General features: G+C 42.0%; 1 protein-coding gene across 2 annotated transcripts in view; it reads left to right on the plus strand.

Moving 5' to 3' along the window:
• The window catches only part of col5a1 (procollagen, type V, alpha 1), a 79400-nt gene that overhangs the window by 12147 nt on the left and 52499 nt on the right, over positions 1-14754 (plus strand). For both annotated transcript variants that reach the window (XM_079660450.1, XM_079660449.1), the window contains exons 2-4: positions 3848-4015; positions 10335-10548; positions 11134-11296. In XM_079660450.1, the coding sequence (XP_079516576.1) occupies positions 3848-4015; positions 10335-10548; positions 11134-11296 (545 nt within the window). The remainder of the gene's footprint in view (positions 1-3847; positions 4016-10334; positions 10549-11133; positions 11297-14754) is intronic.

The raw sequence follows: 14754 nt of genomic DNA on the forward strand, positions 1-14754 counted from the left end.
ACGAAGCCGGTATTGTTAATATGACATGAGCGTTTGATGCTGTTGCCCAAAGGAACTTATTTGAATCCATTATCATTGATTGTGTGTTTGATCTGTAAAGTATACTCACATGTTTGTTGCTTGTTGGAAACATCTAACCGGTTTTTGCCTTCAGCTACTTCTGGTGTTCATTTGTGTGTGGACTGGGTTTGTTCAGAGTGGTTTTATTTCATGTAGTTTCATTCTGTGTAAACTTGCTATTCCTGCACATTTGCAGATAAAAGTGATGCTTCCCTAATATTATTATAGTATTATACTATTTGTCATTATGTGGTGGCTGGATGGATTGAACCAAATTTTTCCAGCAACTCCAAAAAATCTAAATGTACATGGTTTAAGAGAATAACATATTTTACTTGAATTCATTTTGGTTGGGGTTCAGCCATTTAAATTCAAAGCATGACACGCACTGACAAGTTCAAATAATTAAAGTTGATATAATACAAAAGACTCGTTTAATGCGATAAATCTCTTTTTTCAAATTGAAGATTTCTAAGCGATTCTTTATGGGGTATTAATGTCCAAATGTGTTAATATACTTTCAAAACATAATGAAGTTTCTAATTTAAAGTAAATTGCTTTAATTTCAGACTTTTTTAAACTCACTTAACTTAAGCGTTAATACAGATTTTTTACAGAAAAAGCTTAAAAGTAAGAAGATAATTATAATCACACATGATAACTATTGTGTTGTCATGTGGGCAGGATGATATAATAGTACTCTCACTAACCACATGAGAAATATAAGTATATGAGTAAAGTGTTTGTAGCTGTCACCAGCAGAGTCTCCAGCAGCAGGACTGTGTGGTGTCCATTTAAGGAGATGGGAGAGCGTGTTGGTAGGAAGAGACTTCATGAGTTAAGAGGAGACTGAGACGGGAGGCTCTAACAGTCTGAGAATCAAAGACTGATCTTATGTTTCAGTCTGTACCGCTGCAGACCTTTAAACTATGGCTCGGGTTTAATGTGACATGTAGGCTCCATCTTCTACACGATGGTCGCTGTGCTGATTCGTTTGACAATTACGTTTTTTCCATGCCTTATATGGACTGCGTCTGTGCACCCGTCAATGAACAATTAATGAATTTCCCATGGGAATAATGCGCTGTAGGATGTTGGCAGGTCAGAGGGAACTTCTGATGTGTTGAAGCAGACTGTTGGAGCTTTTATAGGGACCGTTTGTGGCTGTCTGAAAAAAGGGCAAACAAGGTTCTTGTTAAAATGGTATAACATTAAAACGCTGTATGTGCCAGTTTACGAGGCACTTCTCTGACAATATATTAGTGGCTAAGAAACCATAATCCACTCTGTCTGTCTCAATTAAAATTGGTTCTAAATGTATGGAAGCTTTAGCTAGATATGTTATTGTTAAAATCTCTTCATGACATGTGTCTGATACATGCTAAATGTTATTTCTGGACTGTGGTCAAGAGAGGAGATTTTGCAGTTTTTTATTTGAAAAGAAAACCCTAAATTCATGAAAAATACAAGACTATACTTTTCTAAGCCATGTAGTTGTCTCAACTTTTTACTCAACCTTACAAAGGATTCTTTTTTCAAAAGCTTAAAGGCATTCAGCCCCTTGAATGGCGACCAATATGGCATACTCTACAGAGATTTGCATCATGTGCATCAGATTTGTTCATGTAGACGACATTTCTGATTGACATGTCAAGCATTAGTAACAGGACTACATTTCCCATCCCTTGGACAGTCCTCCATATTATTACACTGTTGCTGAGCTCAGAGACGAGCTCATTAAATGAACGTCTTTCATCACCCTGTTGGTGAATGATAGACATTTTCTGGCTGGGGGGGGTTTCTGTCTGTCTCTTCATTAGGACTCGATGACAGGCAAAGCTGTCTTTTTGTTTGGACCCTCACCTGTCTGTCATCCTGTGGTATGCACTCCCAGAAATATAAATATAGGGTTTTGCTTTAATGCTGGACTAGGTGGATTTAGAAGCCGATGGGCGTGATGCTTGATTTCATATTATTTTACCCAGAGGAGTGAGCCTCTGCCTGATTTGTCCCCAGAAATATTTCCCACGTGCAGAAAGAGAATTACAGAGCTGTGATTGGATAATAGACTCCCTCCAAGACAGGAAGTGTGGGCTGGCTAAGCAGAGAGATAGAAAGAGTGAGAAGAGATGAGAACATCCTGATTGGGAAATCACCCAACACATCATTTATCTGATCAAAATCGAACACTTTCTCCTCAAAACGCCTTACACACACTGTGTATAGTGTGTGTATAAACTGATATAAACTGTTGTTAAGTGTGTTTGTATTAGAACTGAGTGATTTTGATTTTTTTTATGTGACGATATCTAGCAAACAAAGCTTTTTTATTTGGTCCCAAAATACGATTTGGAGGCTGGGACATCTCTGCAGAAATACCATAAATTATGCACAATGATATTTTGACACCTATTAAGCTTTTAGCAAATTGCGATAGACTACACCATATTGCCATTTGTTGAGTAATGTTGAAACAATTTCCTCCATGACTAATGTCAATGCAAACTAAAGAGATTTGTGTTTTGTATATGAAAGAATTTGGATCATTCTGACTAACTCTTGGTCCTGGTCTGGACTCAGTGGACTTCTTTTACTTGGGTATTTGTCTTGTTGATGATTAAATAATCCAAGCAACATGCAATCAGACTCCAACTGTCGAGGAAGTCTTTTCTCCAGCATCGCTGTACAGCTGTGGGGGAACACGTGCAGCCTGAGAGCTCTTAAATGGAGACTCTGTTCAAGAATGTCCACTTTTTTTTTAATTGATCTGCGCTGCACGTGATGTGTAATGACATCCAGCTGGAGGTTGTTGCAGGGTAAGACAGAATGTACAAACACTCTGCCTATTCGCCTTTGCACTTTTTCCCAGCATCCCTTTCACTCTCAGATGGATGGGGCTATTGAACGTTTTTTTTCCTCTTCTGAACGGTGTGTGTGGTCTTTGTAGCCTGACACTGGTACTTCTGTACCTGTGTGTGTGTGTCCTTTTGACTTGCTACGGGGTTGTCTTTGACCATCCAGCAGAATTCCACAGCCTACTTCCCTTTGTTTTTTACTCTAAACTTACGTGCCATAAAATCCTGCTGTTGTGTCTGCTTCCTCACTTTAGTGTTTGCCCTCCTTTAAAAGACCCCTGACAGTCCCCTATGTCAACGTCCCTATAGAACCGACCCAGGGTCCTTTTCTGCGCAGCTCTCTGGGACAAGGCTCGATGCTACAGTCTGTTACGTGAAGCTTGTTGTGTGCGCGTCTGGCTGCAGAAACAGCTGTTTGTCCTGGGTGGTTTTGGCATGCGCGGGTGCGGTCCCAGGGTCGAATCCCATTTCACATTGTTCTGACCCAGTGTAGTCCTGCGGTGGCCCGGTCTCAGTCGGGACGCCCGGCCTGAAAGTGTGCTAATTGCACGCTTGTGGCCAAAGGGAGGCAGCGGTGGATTTAGCCATGGATGAAAGACGGGTTTTGCTGCCGCTGCAACCCGTGATCATGGTGACCTAGAAATGGGCACATCTCTGTTTAGTGTCAAAATGGATAAATCAAATCTTTCTGGACCACAACAGTGAGCTCTCCTGCTGAGTGAGCATTCTTATGAGTCAGCAAAAGACCGAAAATAGAGGAAATTATCCTTATCAAGGCTTGTTTGATAAACAAAGCTGTCAAACTATATTTTTGTACAACATTATTTTTCTACGTATATGGACCGAACATCTAGAAATGTGTGCTATGGAATGTGTTATGATAACCCAATGGCACATCTAAGAACCTTTTTGTCTCTTTCTCCTCTTTGCAGTGGAACCAGCAGACCTCTTGAAGATTTTAGATTTTCACAGTTTACCCGAGGGTGTTCTAAAAACAACGGGTCTCTGCTCACATCGGAGGTCAACACAAGGACCGGATGTCGCCTACAGAGTCTCCAAAGACGCCCAGCTGAGCGCCCCCACCCAACAGCTGTATCCAGGTAAGTGTCCGACACAAATCGAAGAATGAATACTAATATATTGTTCTGTTTCTAAAAGCATTTATTTTTCAATCCAACCATCTCAAATCATTGTTGTGCTACTTCTCCAATCATCATTTGTGAACCTAGCCTTCCTTTATGGGAAGGCTAGGTTTGCTTTTAAATGTTGTACTCCGCTGTCAACGTGATTTTTTAAAAACTGTATCTTTTACTGGAAACCATCTGCACAATTCTGGTAAATAACGTAATCCAGTTCCACACATTCAAATTTGAACATAATTTAGGGATGGATAAAGATAATGCGCTATAATTCCCCCCTTGAAAATGTGCACCAGATGCAGGAGAAATCCAGCCCTGTAATATTTGGTGCTGTAGGAGGAGCTGATGGAAAAGCAGTGAAAAGAGGGGTGGTAGAGGGGAGGGAAGTCTAGGGTTCCACTTTTGCCTCGTTCTATTGTGCTGACGTGGCTCTGGGTTTCTGCTTTATGGAGCAGCAGAAGAACGTTCCTCTCTCTCCTCCCTCTTCTGCTACTCTCTTTATTTTCCCTCAGCGCCTTCATTTTTCACTCTATCATTTCTCCTCGCACTGTTTTTCTCCCTTTTGTCTGACGAGGCTCCATTTTCTGTTTGCTTTTCTTTCAATTCAAAACCATAATTCCCCAACCCCAGACAACCAACTTCTGAAATGATTGGTTTTCCTGCAGCATAAAGAAATCAAATAAAGGAGCAGTGATGTGGTTTTGGTGCAGAAAAGAAGAGGACATAATAACCTTCCTGTGAGCTAATCTCCCACAAAGTCTTTGGGGATGCTGCGTTGGCCTCAGAGGAACTTTGATCCGTGCCATGGCTCTTCTTTATGGCTTAAAATAGAGCCACGGAGCTCATGTGGCCTGCGTGTCCTATCATGCTCTCCAATCAAACAAATGCTGTTCACTTTGAAGCGTGGAACAGCAGAGCCCATATTGAGCCTCTGTTTAGATACACACGCTGTAATTACACTCATGCTACTCTGGATCATCTGAAATAACAGTCTGCAGAAAACAAAGCTAAGATGAGGAGTTCAGCAGGCACCACAAAGTCTTCAGTGCAAACAGAATAACAGCGAAAAAATCTACTTGTAATATCCCTCCATCGCCTCAACATTACGAAAATGTTGGCTAATATGTTCCAGAGGGCAGCAAAACTTGTGAGCTCATTTTATCCATCTGTTTTTCCCCTCTTAACTTTGCACTGAGTTATGACTTTGGCCCGGAGCCTGGAGGTATAATTCGCCTAAATGATCATCCCAGCATCCTGCCTCCTAAAGGTTAGACAAATGCCACATATAGAAAACAAAGGAATGCAAACGTGCTTTTTTTGTTATGGCTATAATGTCGGTAATAAAAGCCACAGTAGCTCTGATTTGAGAACACACAGGCCCGTGACCCCCGTAACCACAGACGGTCTGTGATGATGTGTTGGAAAAGAGCAAGTGCAGACATGCAATCATTAGGCAAGCATGTGGAAGGGATGATTCATTTCAAACCACTGAGGCACTGAACACAGAGGAGTCCTTTCTTACCTTTACGATGTGAAGGAGAAGTGAGGAAATGAAGCCGTCGGCCCTCACCAGAGTTGGGTGTAACGCGTTACTGTAATAATATTACTTTTGTCGGTAACGGAGTAGTGTAGGTAACGCGTTACTTTTATGATTCAGTAATCACACTACAGTTACTAACATTGCCCCGACACGCGTTACTTCGTTACTTTTATAAAATAATCACACTCACTGAAAGACAAGAGGGGTTTCCGCCTCCGCAGGTTTGGATACAGGCCTACGTAATCTGCGCGATTTGCCCGTCCACATCTCCACGTGCAGTGCTGCATAAACGTCTTTTCATCTGTAAACTTCCTCAACGGGGCCGCTCGCTCTCTTTTCTTGATTGCCCTCTCACGGGTGAACAGTTCAATGTCCCGCTTCATTGTAGGAATTCTGCCATGTCTCTACCACTTTAGTTTGACCATCTCTGTTACTAAGTTATGGGAAACTAAATAAATAAGTAATTAGATACCTTACCGTTACTGCGCTCATAAAGAATGATAAGAATAAGAATAATGCGTCTTGAACTGATTTCATTAATTAGTGTTTTTACGTTTCACAGACTTTTAGCTTGTTGTGGTAGGCTGGTAGTCTATTTTATTAAAGAGCATATCAAAACAAAGACTTGTGTTATGTCTTCCTTAATGCAATATTAATTGGGGGTGCAAGTGGAGTCTCGCAGAGGCAAAACTGGCGCGCTTAAACTGTAGGTGCGCCGCAGTCTAACTGATCTGCCTGTAGGGAGGGGCGGGCCGGCCCTGCGAGTAAAGTAACGAGTAAAGTAACGAGTTACTTTATGTAGACAGTAACGAAGTAGTGTAATATATTACTTTTTAAAAAAGTAATATGTAATATGTAATATATTACTTTTTTTTAGTAACGACCCTATCTCTGGCCCTCACTAACTTCATAACACTCACTTCCCACGTCTCAATAGACGGTTCTCTTCTAGAAAAGCCCACTGTATATCTATGATAAATCACAAGTACTTTACCATAAACAAAATCTATTCTAGCTTTGAAAATTCAAGCAGGAACGTTTTTATTCATGTCATAATTAGTACACACAGATAAGTGGTTGTATGCAGTGGTTTTTATATTTTCCCTGAATGGGGTTTGCTGTCACTTGGCATTCAGACTTGTGGTTTGGACTGCTGTGGTTGGATGGCAGCGGACCCTCAGTGAGGGCACTCTGCTGCCGCCTACAGTGAGGTTCAAATGGCCTGGCACACGCTGTAAAAGCAATATTGGTGCCTGTATTTGATTTCGTAGAAACTCATTGAAAACCTGACCTAAATGTGGCTTTCTATTTAAGAGATGTTACACAAAACCCAGAAAAATGACATGCATATAATTAGAAATTCAGTTTTTAATTACAGAAGACACAATTATAAGAATATGTTTACAATGATGGGATTCTGAATGACATTTAGATGGGGAAGATGCATGATAAAGAAAATGTTGCCTAAGCCAGATAACCAATCAATGTTTTAGTTATTGTAGCCAATGCATATCCCAGTAGTTTGCTTTGGATAATACTGTAGTATTATGCACTCGTAAAAAAAGGAGGTAATGACGTCATCAAACATGTTGAGCTTCATTCGATAACCTCAATAGAACGAAGATGTTGAGTTTAGCTTTAGGTATTTTGGCCTTAAACTTGAGATCTACCTTTCAACCACGCACGTTCATGCAGGTCCCAAACATCCATCTTCCTCTCTCTTTGTCCACGTTTCTCCCTTTTTTCGCACGCAAACAGGTCCACTTGTCATCTCTGCAGCAATGTGCAATCCCACTGGAATGCTGCATCTCCATACAGAAGGAGAGATTTGGACACAGCGATGACTGAATGACCAATTACAGGACACACAACTTTCTACCCCATTTACCTGCCTGTATGCACACTGACAGATGGGGGAGAGGATCAGCTGTAGTGCTGCCCCTCCCTGACGTTTCAGGCGTTTTTAGAGATGATGTCAAGTTTGATAAATGAAGAAGAATCATTTAGATGTCAGAGGCCTCCAGTGTGAAATCAGGAAACCACTCCCTTTGTCTCATTTAACCTGTACAAATCTAACTCTCCATCAATGCTTCAGCTTGAGTTCTTCCTCCAAAAAAAGTCCAACGGAAATAGAAGCTAGCCGTATTAGAATTTAGCCACTTTATCAAAATAAAACACAACTTTAATTGGTTATTTAATCTGGAGGAAATTGCGGGGTCATGCCTGATCGGGTCGAGATGTCTGGGCTTGTGTTCTTTCCCAGGCCTTTTAAGTCCGACACTGATGATGATGATGATGATGATGATGATGATGATGATGATGGTGCTGCCAGGGTAAACTCTCAGGACTTCTGGCACCACAGCCTCTCCATTCCCACTAACCCATACACACACTCAATGAGGAATGAAGTATCTCTCATCTGGCCTGGTTGAGAGACACATTCCAGAGAAACCCAAGCTTTTTCCAAATCCCCCCCACCCCCCCTAGCCCACTTTTCCATGAGGTCCTGAGGAGAGAGTAAAGAGGAAGGGTCACAGACACTAGACAGGATTATCTCTCTCTTCTCATCCTCTTTTTTTTTTTAAACCCCCTTCTTTAAGCCTCCTCTTCTCAGGTGGAGGTTATGTTTGGGAATCTCAGTCTTCCTGGTGAAGGCAGGGATGCCAGGACATCATGAATCCACAAATGAGAAACCCTGCTGTGTAAATACAACTTTAATTCAATTCACAGACAATGATGTTTACCAAAACAAATCAAAAAAGCCGAAACATCATTCCTTGTATCCGCCTGGTTAATTGGATACAGCATTTGATGTTTTCTTCCTTGGCCCAGACGGGCAAACAAACCAGAAAAAAACAAGAGATAAACAAACTGAGCGGAAAACATGTCATCTTTGGCAGATACAATAAAGTCATGTCCCCCAATTAGTCGCTCTTCTGTCATTCCTCCCCCGACTCCCTCTGTCCAATGGTGTCCCTTTCGCCCCCAGCTGACCCTTGACCTCCACAAACAGCCTGTCCTGAGCCAGCGCTGAGTCATTGCCTAAGACAGACATTTGCTAATGCAACAGGAAATAGGCGACAAACTAGTTTCTTTATTCCCACTGTCCTTTTTCTGCATTTCAAATTAAGAATATTCTGCCTTTTTACGACTTCGGGCATCCGTCTTCAAACTCCTCCATCACCGCTTTTGAAGGGTTGTCCGTCTCTGATCTTCTTTTTATTGTGGTCTCACTCCCTTGATGTCTGCCTTACTCCATCCTGTCGAAGCATCTGTCAATTAAAGTAATCTTTCTCATATGATGCCAAGCTGAATTCCTGAGGGAGCACACTGCCAAGGCATGTGCTCTCCGCATGATGTGATTTGATGCCCGACATTAAAGAAGGAATCCTAACAAAAAAGGCAGGAAGAGAAGGCAGTGTAATGGAAATGGTGGTATTAGAGACAGGAAGGCAAGCAGACAGATGCTGACTGAGTCAAAGACAATGAGAACGAATGAGCAGATGATGGAGCCAAAATGGATTTTCCTTTCTCCTCACTTCACGTTTCCACCATGTATTTTTCTCCTCATCCTCTGACTGGCTAGTTATTCCAATTTAACATTTTCCAGTCTGTCTCCTCTTATTCTGTAAACGGCGACAGGGTAAGGGGGTTTGATGGCTGCATGAGGTGCTACAAAACCACCAACGCCACAAAACCCTGCCTCTCTTTTCCGGCCGTCTGGAAATCTCTGCTCTGCACGGCTAAGATCTGCTTCTGGAATCACAGTGGTTCCTTTGGATTTGTTCAATATAATCCAGATAGTTGGTTTCTCTTAACTAAAGTGGAGTTAATAGCCAGATTGCCTCCGTTTTTTTTCCAAACTTAAAGATCAGAAAGCTCTGTTTGCTTCAAGTGAAGTATGTCCTCAACGTTAGCGAGCAACAGTCTCCTCGGGTGGTTGGAAGCGACCGCCCTCTTTCTGGGGCGCTGAGAACACCCCACTAAGGGAATCTGTCTGGCAGATGTGCCCAACACATTAGCAAAATGGAGGAAATGGTTGAGGCTGTGCAGGGGAGACATGCATATGGACAAAAACATGTCCTTCTCATGTGTCTTTCTGCAACTTGTATGCGATTCATTACCAAATTACCATTGCTATTTCCATTCCCATACATTTGTGACTAAATCGCTTTTTCCTGTACATTTTGTACTACTATTTACTCTCCTCCCAAACTTTGCTGAAGCTCCTCAGTATCTGTTAGATCGATCAGCTGTAGGAGAAGAGGGAGGCGGGAGGAGGGGTTTGAAGGATAGTTCGACCGTCTCCCAGGATCACATGCTTTTGTCATTATGCTTCTCATCCTGTGCTGGAAAGGCTCCACTCCTTCTCTTCTGCGTCTAACTTTTGTTTTTCTATCCTCTGACCAGCCTGTAGCCTGCCAGCCATCCAGTTCAGATTAACCCTGTCACATTTTGGACGGTCCACAAATCGCTTGTGTTCCCTTACAGTGCTCAAAGCACATCTTCCAGATCTAAATCATCGGCTTTTTGTACTATTTATTTCCATTGGGAGTAACACTAATACATTTCATACTCCCTTTTGACAACGATGAGCACAATCTGTCTCTTAAAATTACAATGGGGTTACAACAACCTGAACACAACCGTAGTATTCCATTCGGACTATGATGATGAATAGTTACTGCTGCTTATAACTCTCCAAAACGTTTCTTTCCACCCCGCCGTCCCTCCTGCCAGGTGATGTGTTCCCGGAGGACTTTTCCATCTTGGCCACAGTGAAGCCTAAGAAGGGCAGCCAGTCCTTCCTGCTGTCTGTGTACAATGAGCAGGGCATCCAGCAGCTCGGGCTGGAGGTGGGCCGTTCTCCAGTGTTCCTGTACGAGGACCACACAGGCAAACCCAGCCCCGAGGACTACCCCCTCTTCAGAGGAGTCAACCTGGCTGACGGAAAGTAGGTGCACTCGTCTCCGACTTGACGAACATCAAACAACAGTAGTCTTTTATATTCATATTAAACCCAGCATGTCCAAGTCCATTTGGATTTGTTAGACTTTGGTTAGGATTGTAAGCAGCACCTGGCCTTATTTCCCCTTTTATACAGATTTGTAAAATGCAATATTGCCAGTGTTTACTTGGAAAATAGTACATTTATCACCCTATGCTTAATATTGATTGCATTGCCTTCAAATATTCTCCTTGAAGGCCCAGTGTAGAATTTGTTTCTCCTATAAAACGGGATTAAAAAGGGAAACTGTAAATCTCATCCCAAAACGACTTTCAGGAGTTCAGGGTGCCTGAGAGAAGCCGAGCATCCTTCATTTGAACAAGCCCCCCACAATACACCATACAAAGCCAGCAGAAAATCTGCAGAGCTCCCTTTAGCAAAGGGAAATGAGATTCAATTGCACTTTAGAAAATAGAAGGGATATATTTGAATTTGAACAAGAGGTCCAACACAAAAGGGACTCTTGACAGTGTGTGAGTGGGCAGCATGTAACCCAGTAAGTGTGTGAATTAACTTCACTTTCCTTTTCAGATGGCATCGAGTGGCCATCAGTGTGCACAAGCAGACCATCACCCTCATTCTGGACTGTAAAAAGAAGACCACCCAGAAGTTGCTCCGAAGCCCCCACCCCATCATCGATACCAAGGGAATTGTAGTTTTTGGAACTAGAATACTTGATGAAGAAGTCTTTGAGGTAGGCATTAGACTTTAACTCCAAATCTACATTGTTTTCATTGTTTAACTTTATAACTTATTCTATGATTGCACCATTACGAACTGTTTGTAACATGAGTATGTTTTATTTGTACCAGATGCACACTAGTTACCACTCAACTGTGTCCATTTGGTACGTGTGATGATTGAATTTAATTAAGACTATGAGAAGTGATGCAATTTTTCACCTCGTTATCGGCTATTTTCAAAGGCTGTACTTAACAAGTCTATTCTCGACGTTTCTCTGGCCAACTTCATTTGATTTAAAGTCATTAAGAGAATGAGATAAAGCAAATTAGATGCTCTATTCTAACTCCAGTACAGACACATGTGGCTGTGGTGCAAATGATGGTCATCCCAAATCCACGTTCTGCATCTCATGGCGCACAGAAAGGGGGTTGTGGTAGTGTCCACATCCTCATCCCCCAAACTCTGCCTCCCACACATTCACATGCACACAATCGTAAATCATATTTAATTTAAGGTGCAACATATTCCACATTTTCCACACAAAAACAAAATGTCCCTTAATCATGTTTTGTTTCCAACTGTGCTGCATTTGTGTGCACTGTGCATCTGCTGTTGAAGAAGTTTTGCGTTATTTTGGCTACAAAGCAGTTTAAGTCAAACATTTTTAATTTCTGTTTGTGGTTTTCTGTCAGATTTTATTTCCCACTGAATTGCCAGCAACATTTGTTGTTTACAGAGGATTAAGCCAGCGATGACAGGATTTCATTATCAGAATAAGGGCTTTCCTTCTTCCTTTCCCCTTTCTTTATGTGTGCTTTGTGGCTGGAGATGTAAGATAAATGTTAATCTGACAGGAAGCTTTCGGGGTGTATAATACCCAGAGATAACTGATGTGCATCTCAACATTAAAAACGGAGTACGAGAAAGAGTTAGTTTGCATAGATTTTGATTGGATATTTATGGCTTTCTAACATGACCCCATATGAGGGACACACACACACACACACACACACACACACACACACACACACACACACACACACACACACACACACACACACACACACACACACACACACACACACACACACACACACACACACACACCACAACACACACCGAGAGGCACAAGGAATAGTGTTGTCTTTGTCCTGTCAGAGTTGTGCTTGTTTAAAGGGGGATTAGTCTGTGAGGCTGAGGCCCTCAATAATAATTAGTAACAGAGGCTGACTGATGTGACTGATGCTGAGCCAGCTGACCTTTAACCTCCCTGCTGCACTGCGAAAACGAACAAAAAGCATGAAATATGACATCACCACCCCCAAATCCCTAACGTTGGTCTGCCAAGCCATAAGGGCGATTGATATATGACCGGATATAAAACTAAAACTTCACTTTGTGTTCTCTCTCAAAACTATTAATCATAGCCCTGCAAACAAAGCCAGATTTAACAAAATGACGGCATATACTGTACTGTATGTGTTTCCTTTCAGAACAGTGTTATGTGGTTCATGAGTGAAGCAAGGAAGTGCAGCACTCTTTTATAATGCATGGATTATGTTGGCATTCTAGGGAAGATGTTGACTCCTTAATGAGATGTGTTGCATTTATCCGGAAATCCTGCCGTGATTTCATTTCTGACAGCCATCAGAACTGTGGTAACAGTCCAATAGTTACCGTGGGAACAGACAGATATTTAGTGTGAGATGTTAAAAGCCCTCCTGCTGTGTGTCTGCCAGTTGGGAGACAGGACAGGCTCCAGTGCGTGCTGAAAATGGAAAATATGCCACATAGTTTCCAAATTATGCTCAGGCTGCGCTCCCTTCCTCCTCTTACTCCCTTCTCCCCTCTGTAGTTTAGTCAGATCCCATGTTGACTTTTGCCAGACTCAGTTACCACCAATAAGGGGAGAGCATGAAAACACACTAAACAAAACATATAGAAATTCTCCAGGACATTTAGCTGACTCAAGAGACTACAATCTCACATAATGAAAAAGTGGAAAAAATAGACCAAAAACGCTCTTGGATAGTAGATTTTCATATGATTTCTCACAAGTTTTCCTTTTTGAGTGATAAAACGGATTTCAAAGAAAAGAAGGAAGGAGGGACACTTAATCTGATATATCAAATGTAAATAGTGTGTTTTTCCGTCTTAAGTTCCTTACAGGGACCTGGGCCTTCTCTGTACATACAGCAGTCAGGAGGCAAGTAGTACTTACTGTGTGCTGAGGTGGTTTGTGGTTTGGTTCCTGCCGTGGTTATTGTGGCCACAGAGAAAGCGTCTACCCGCTATAAGTACCATAATGTAATTTTTTTCTCTGTAGCTTGAATAAGAGTACTGTAGCGTGTGCCAGTAAAGACTATGAAGGTAATTAAGGTGATGATTATATAAGACGACAGGTATTTTACCTGGTAAAACGCTCATCTGTTGCAAATCAAATAGTCATTACATCTTCATAATGACTGTAATGCGCATGTTAAAATCAGTCATTAAGAACCGGTATCTTTATTAAAGTTCAGCTAATGTATTTTCTGTTCTTGATGACTGTAGGGTGGATGTTGAAAGCTTGTGTGTATTTCCAGTGTATTTTCATGGCTGTTCAGAGTTTATGGCATGCATTACACAGTCCATCTGCAGAATGTGTCCCATGATTTCTGTGTTGTTTCCCCCCCGAGTGTGCCAAGAGAAATTTGAGATAATTTACTGCCCATCCCTCGGTTCTAAGTAGCATTCAGTGAAATAAATGACTGTGGCTGGTTTGAGGGAACACAAACGGGGGCAGATGGAGCACTTGGCCTCACTCGGGGGGGACCGCAGGGGACCTGGAGTGAATCGAGGTTGCCGAGGTGGAGCTGTGCAAACACAGCACTTCTTGTCCGGCCTCCATTGTTGCAACCAGAGCAGAGCTCAAGTATCTGAGTCCAGTATGAATGTGGGCAGGGCTGGGAAATATGGTAATAATCACGATAATTCTGCTCAAATACAATATTGTAATGGTTTCCAGTGATGCTTTTCATAAGTGTTTGATAAATAATCAGAAGTAATATGGCAGCTGGAACAGTCAGATAACGCTTCTATTGGCTAGCACTCCAACACATTGTACATGACAGGCTAAGGGGCGGGACATCTCTTAGCTGTTGACAAATCACAACAGAGCCGGCCAGCTAACCAATCAGAGCAGCCTGGCTCTGGTTCAGACAGAGGGTGAAAAGAGGTGCTGCAGCACAGGCAGTATGAGAAAAATAAAGAGCTTTTTGAACATTAAAGCATGGAGACATGTCCCAGTAGAGACACAACATACAAATATGAACCTGAAAATGAGCAGAATTTGTCCTCATTAAAAACTGAAAAAAACACTAATGTAGTTTTACCCTATCCCAATACTGATTTATTATCAATATATTGCCCAACCCTTAATGTGGGAGGTCTTATAGTGTAGTTTGTGTCAGAGAATTTGGCAAATGA

The sequence above is a fragment of the Notothenia rossii genome (assembly GCF_949606895.1).
Source record: "Notothenia rossii genome assembly, chromosome: 11".
Classification (NCBI taxonomy): Eukaryota; Metazoa; Chordata; class Actinopteri; order Perciformes; family Nototheniidae; genus Notothenia; species Notothenia rossii.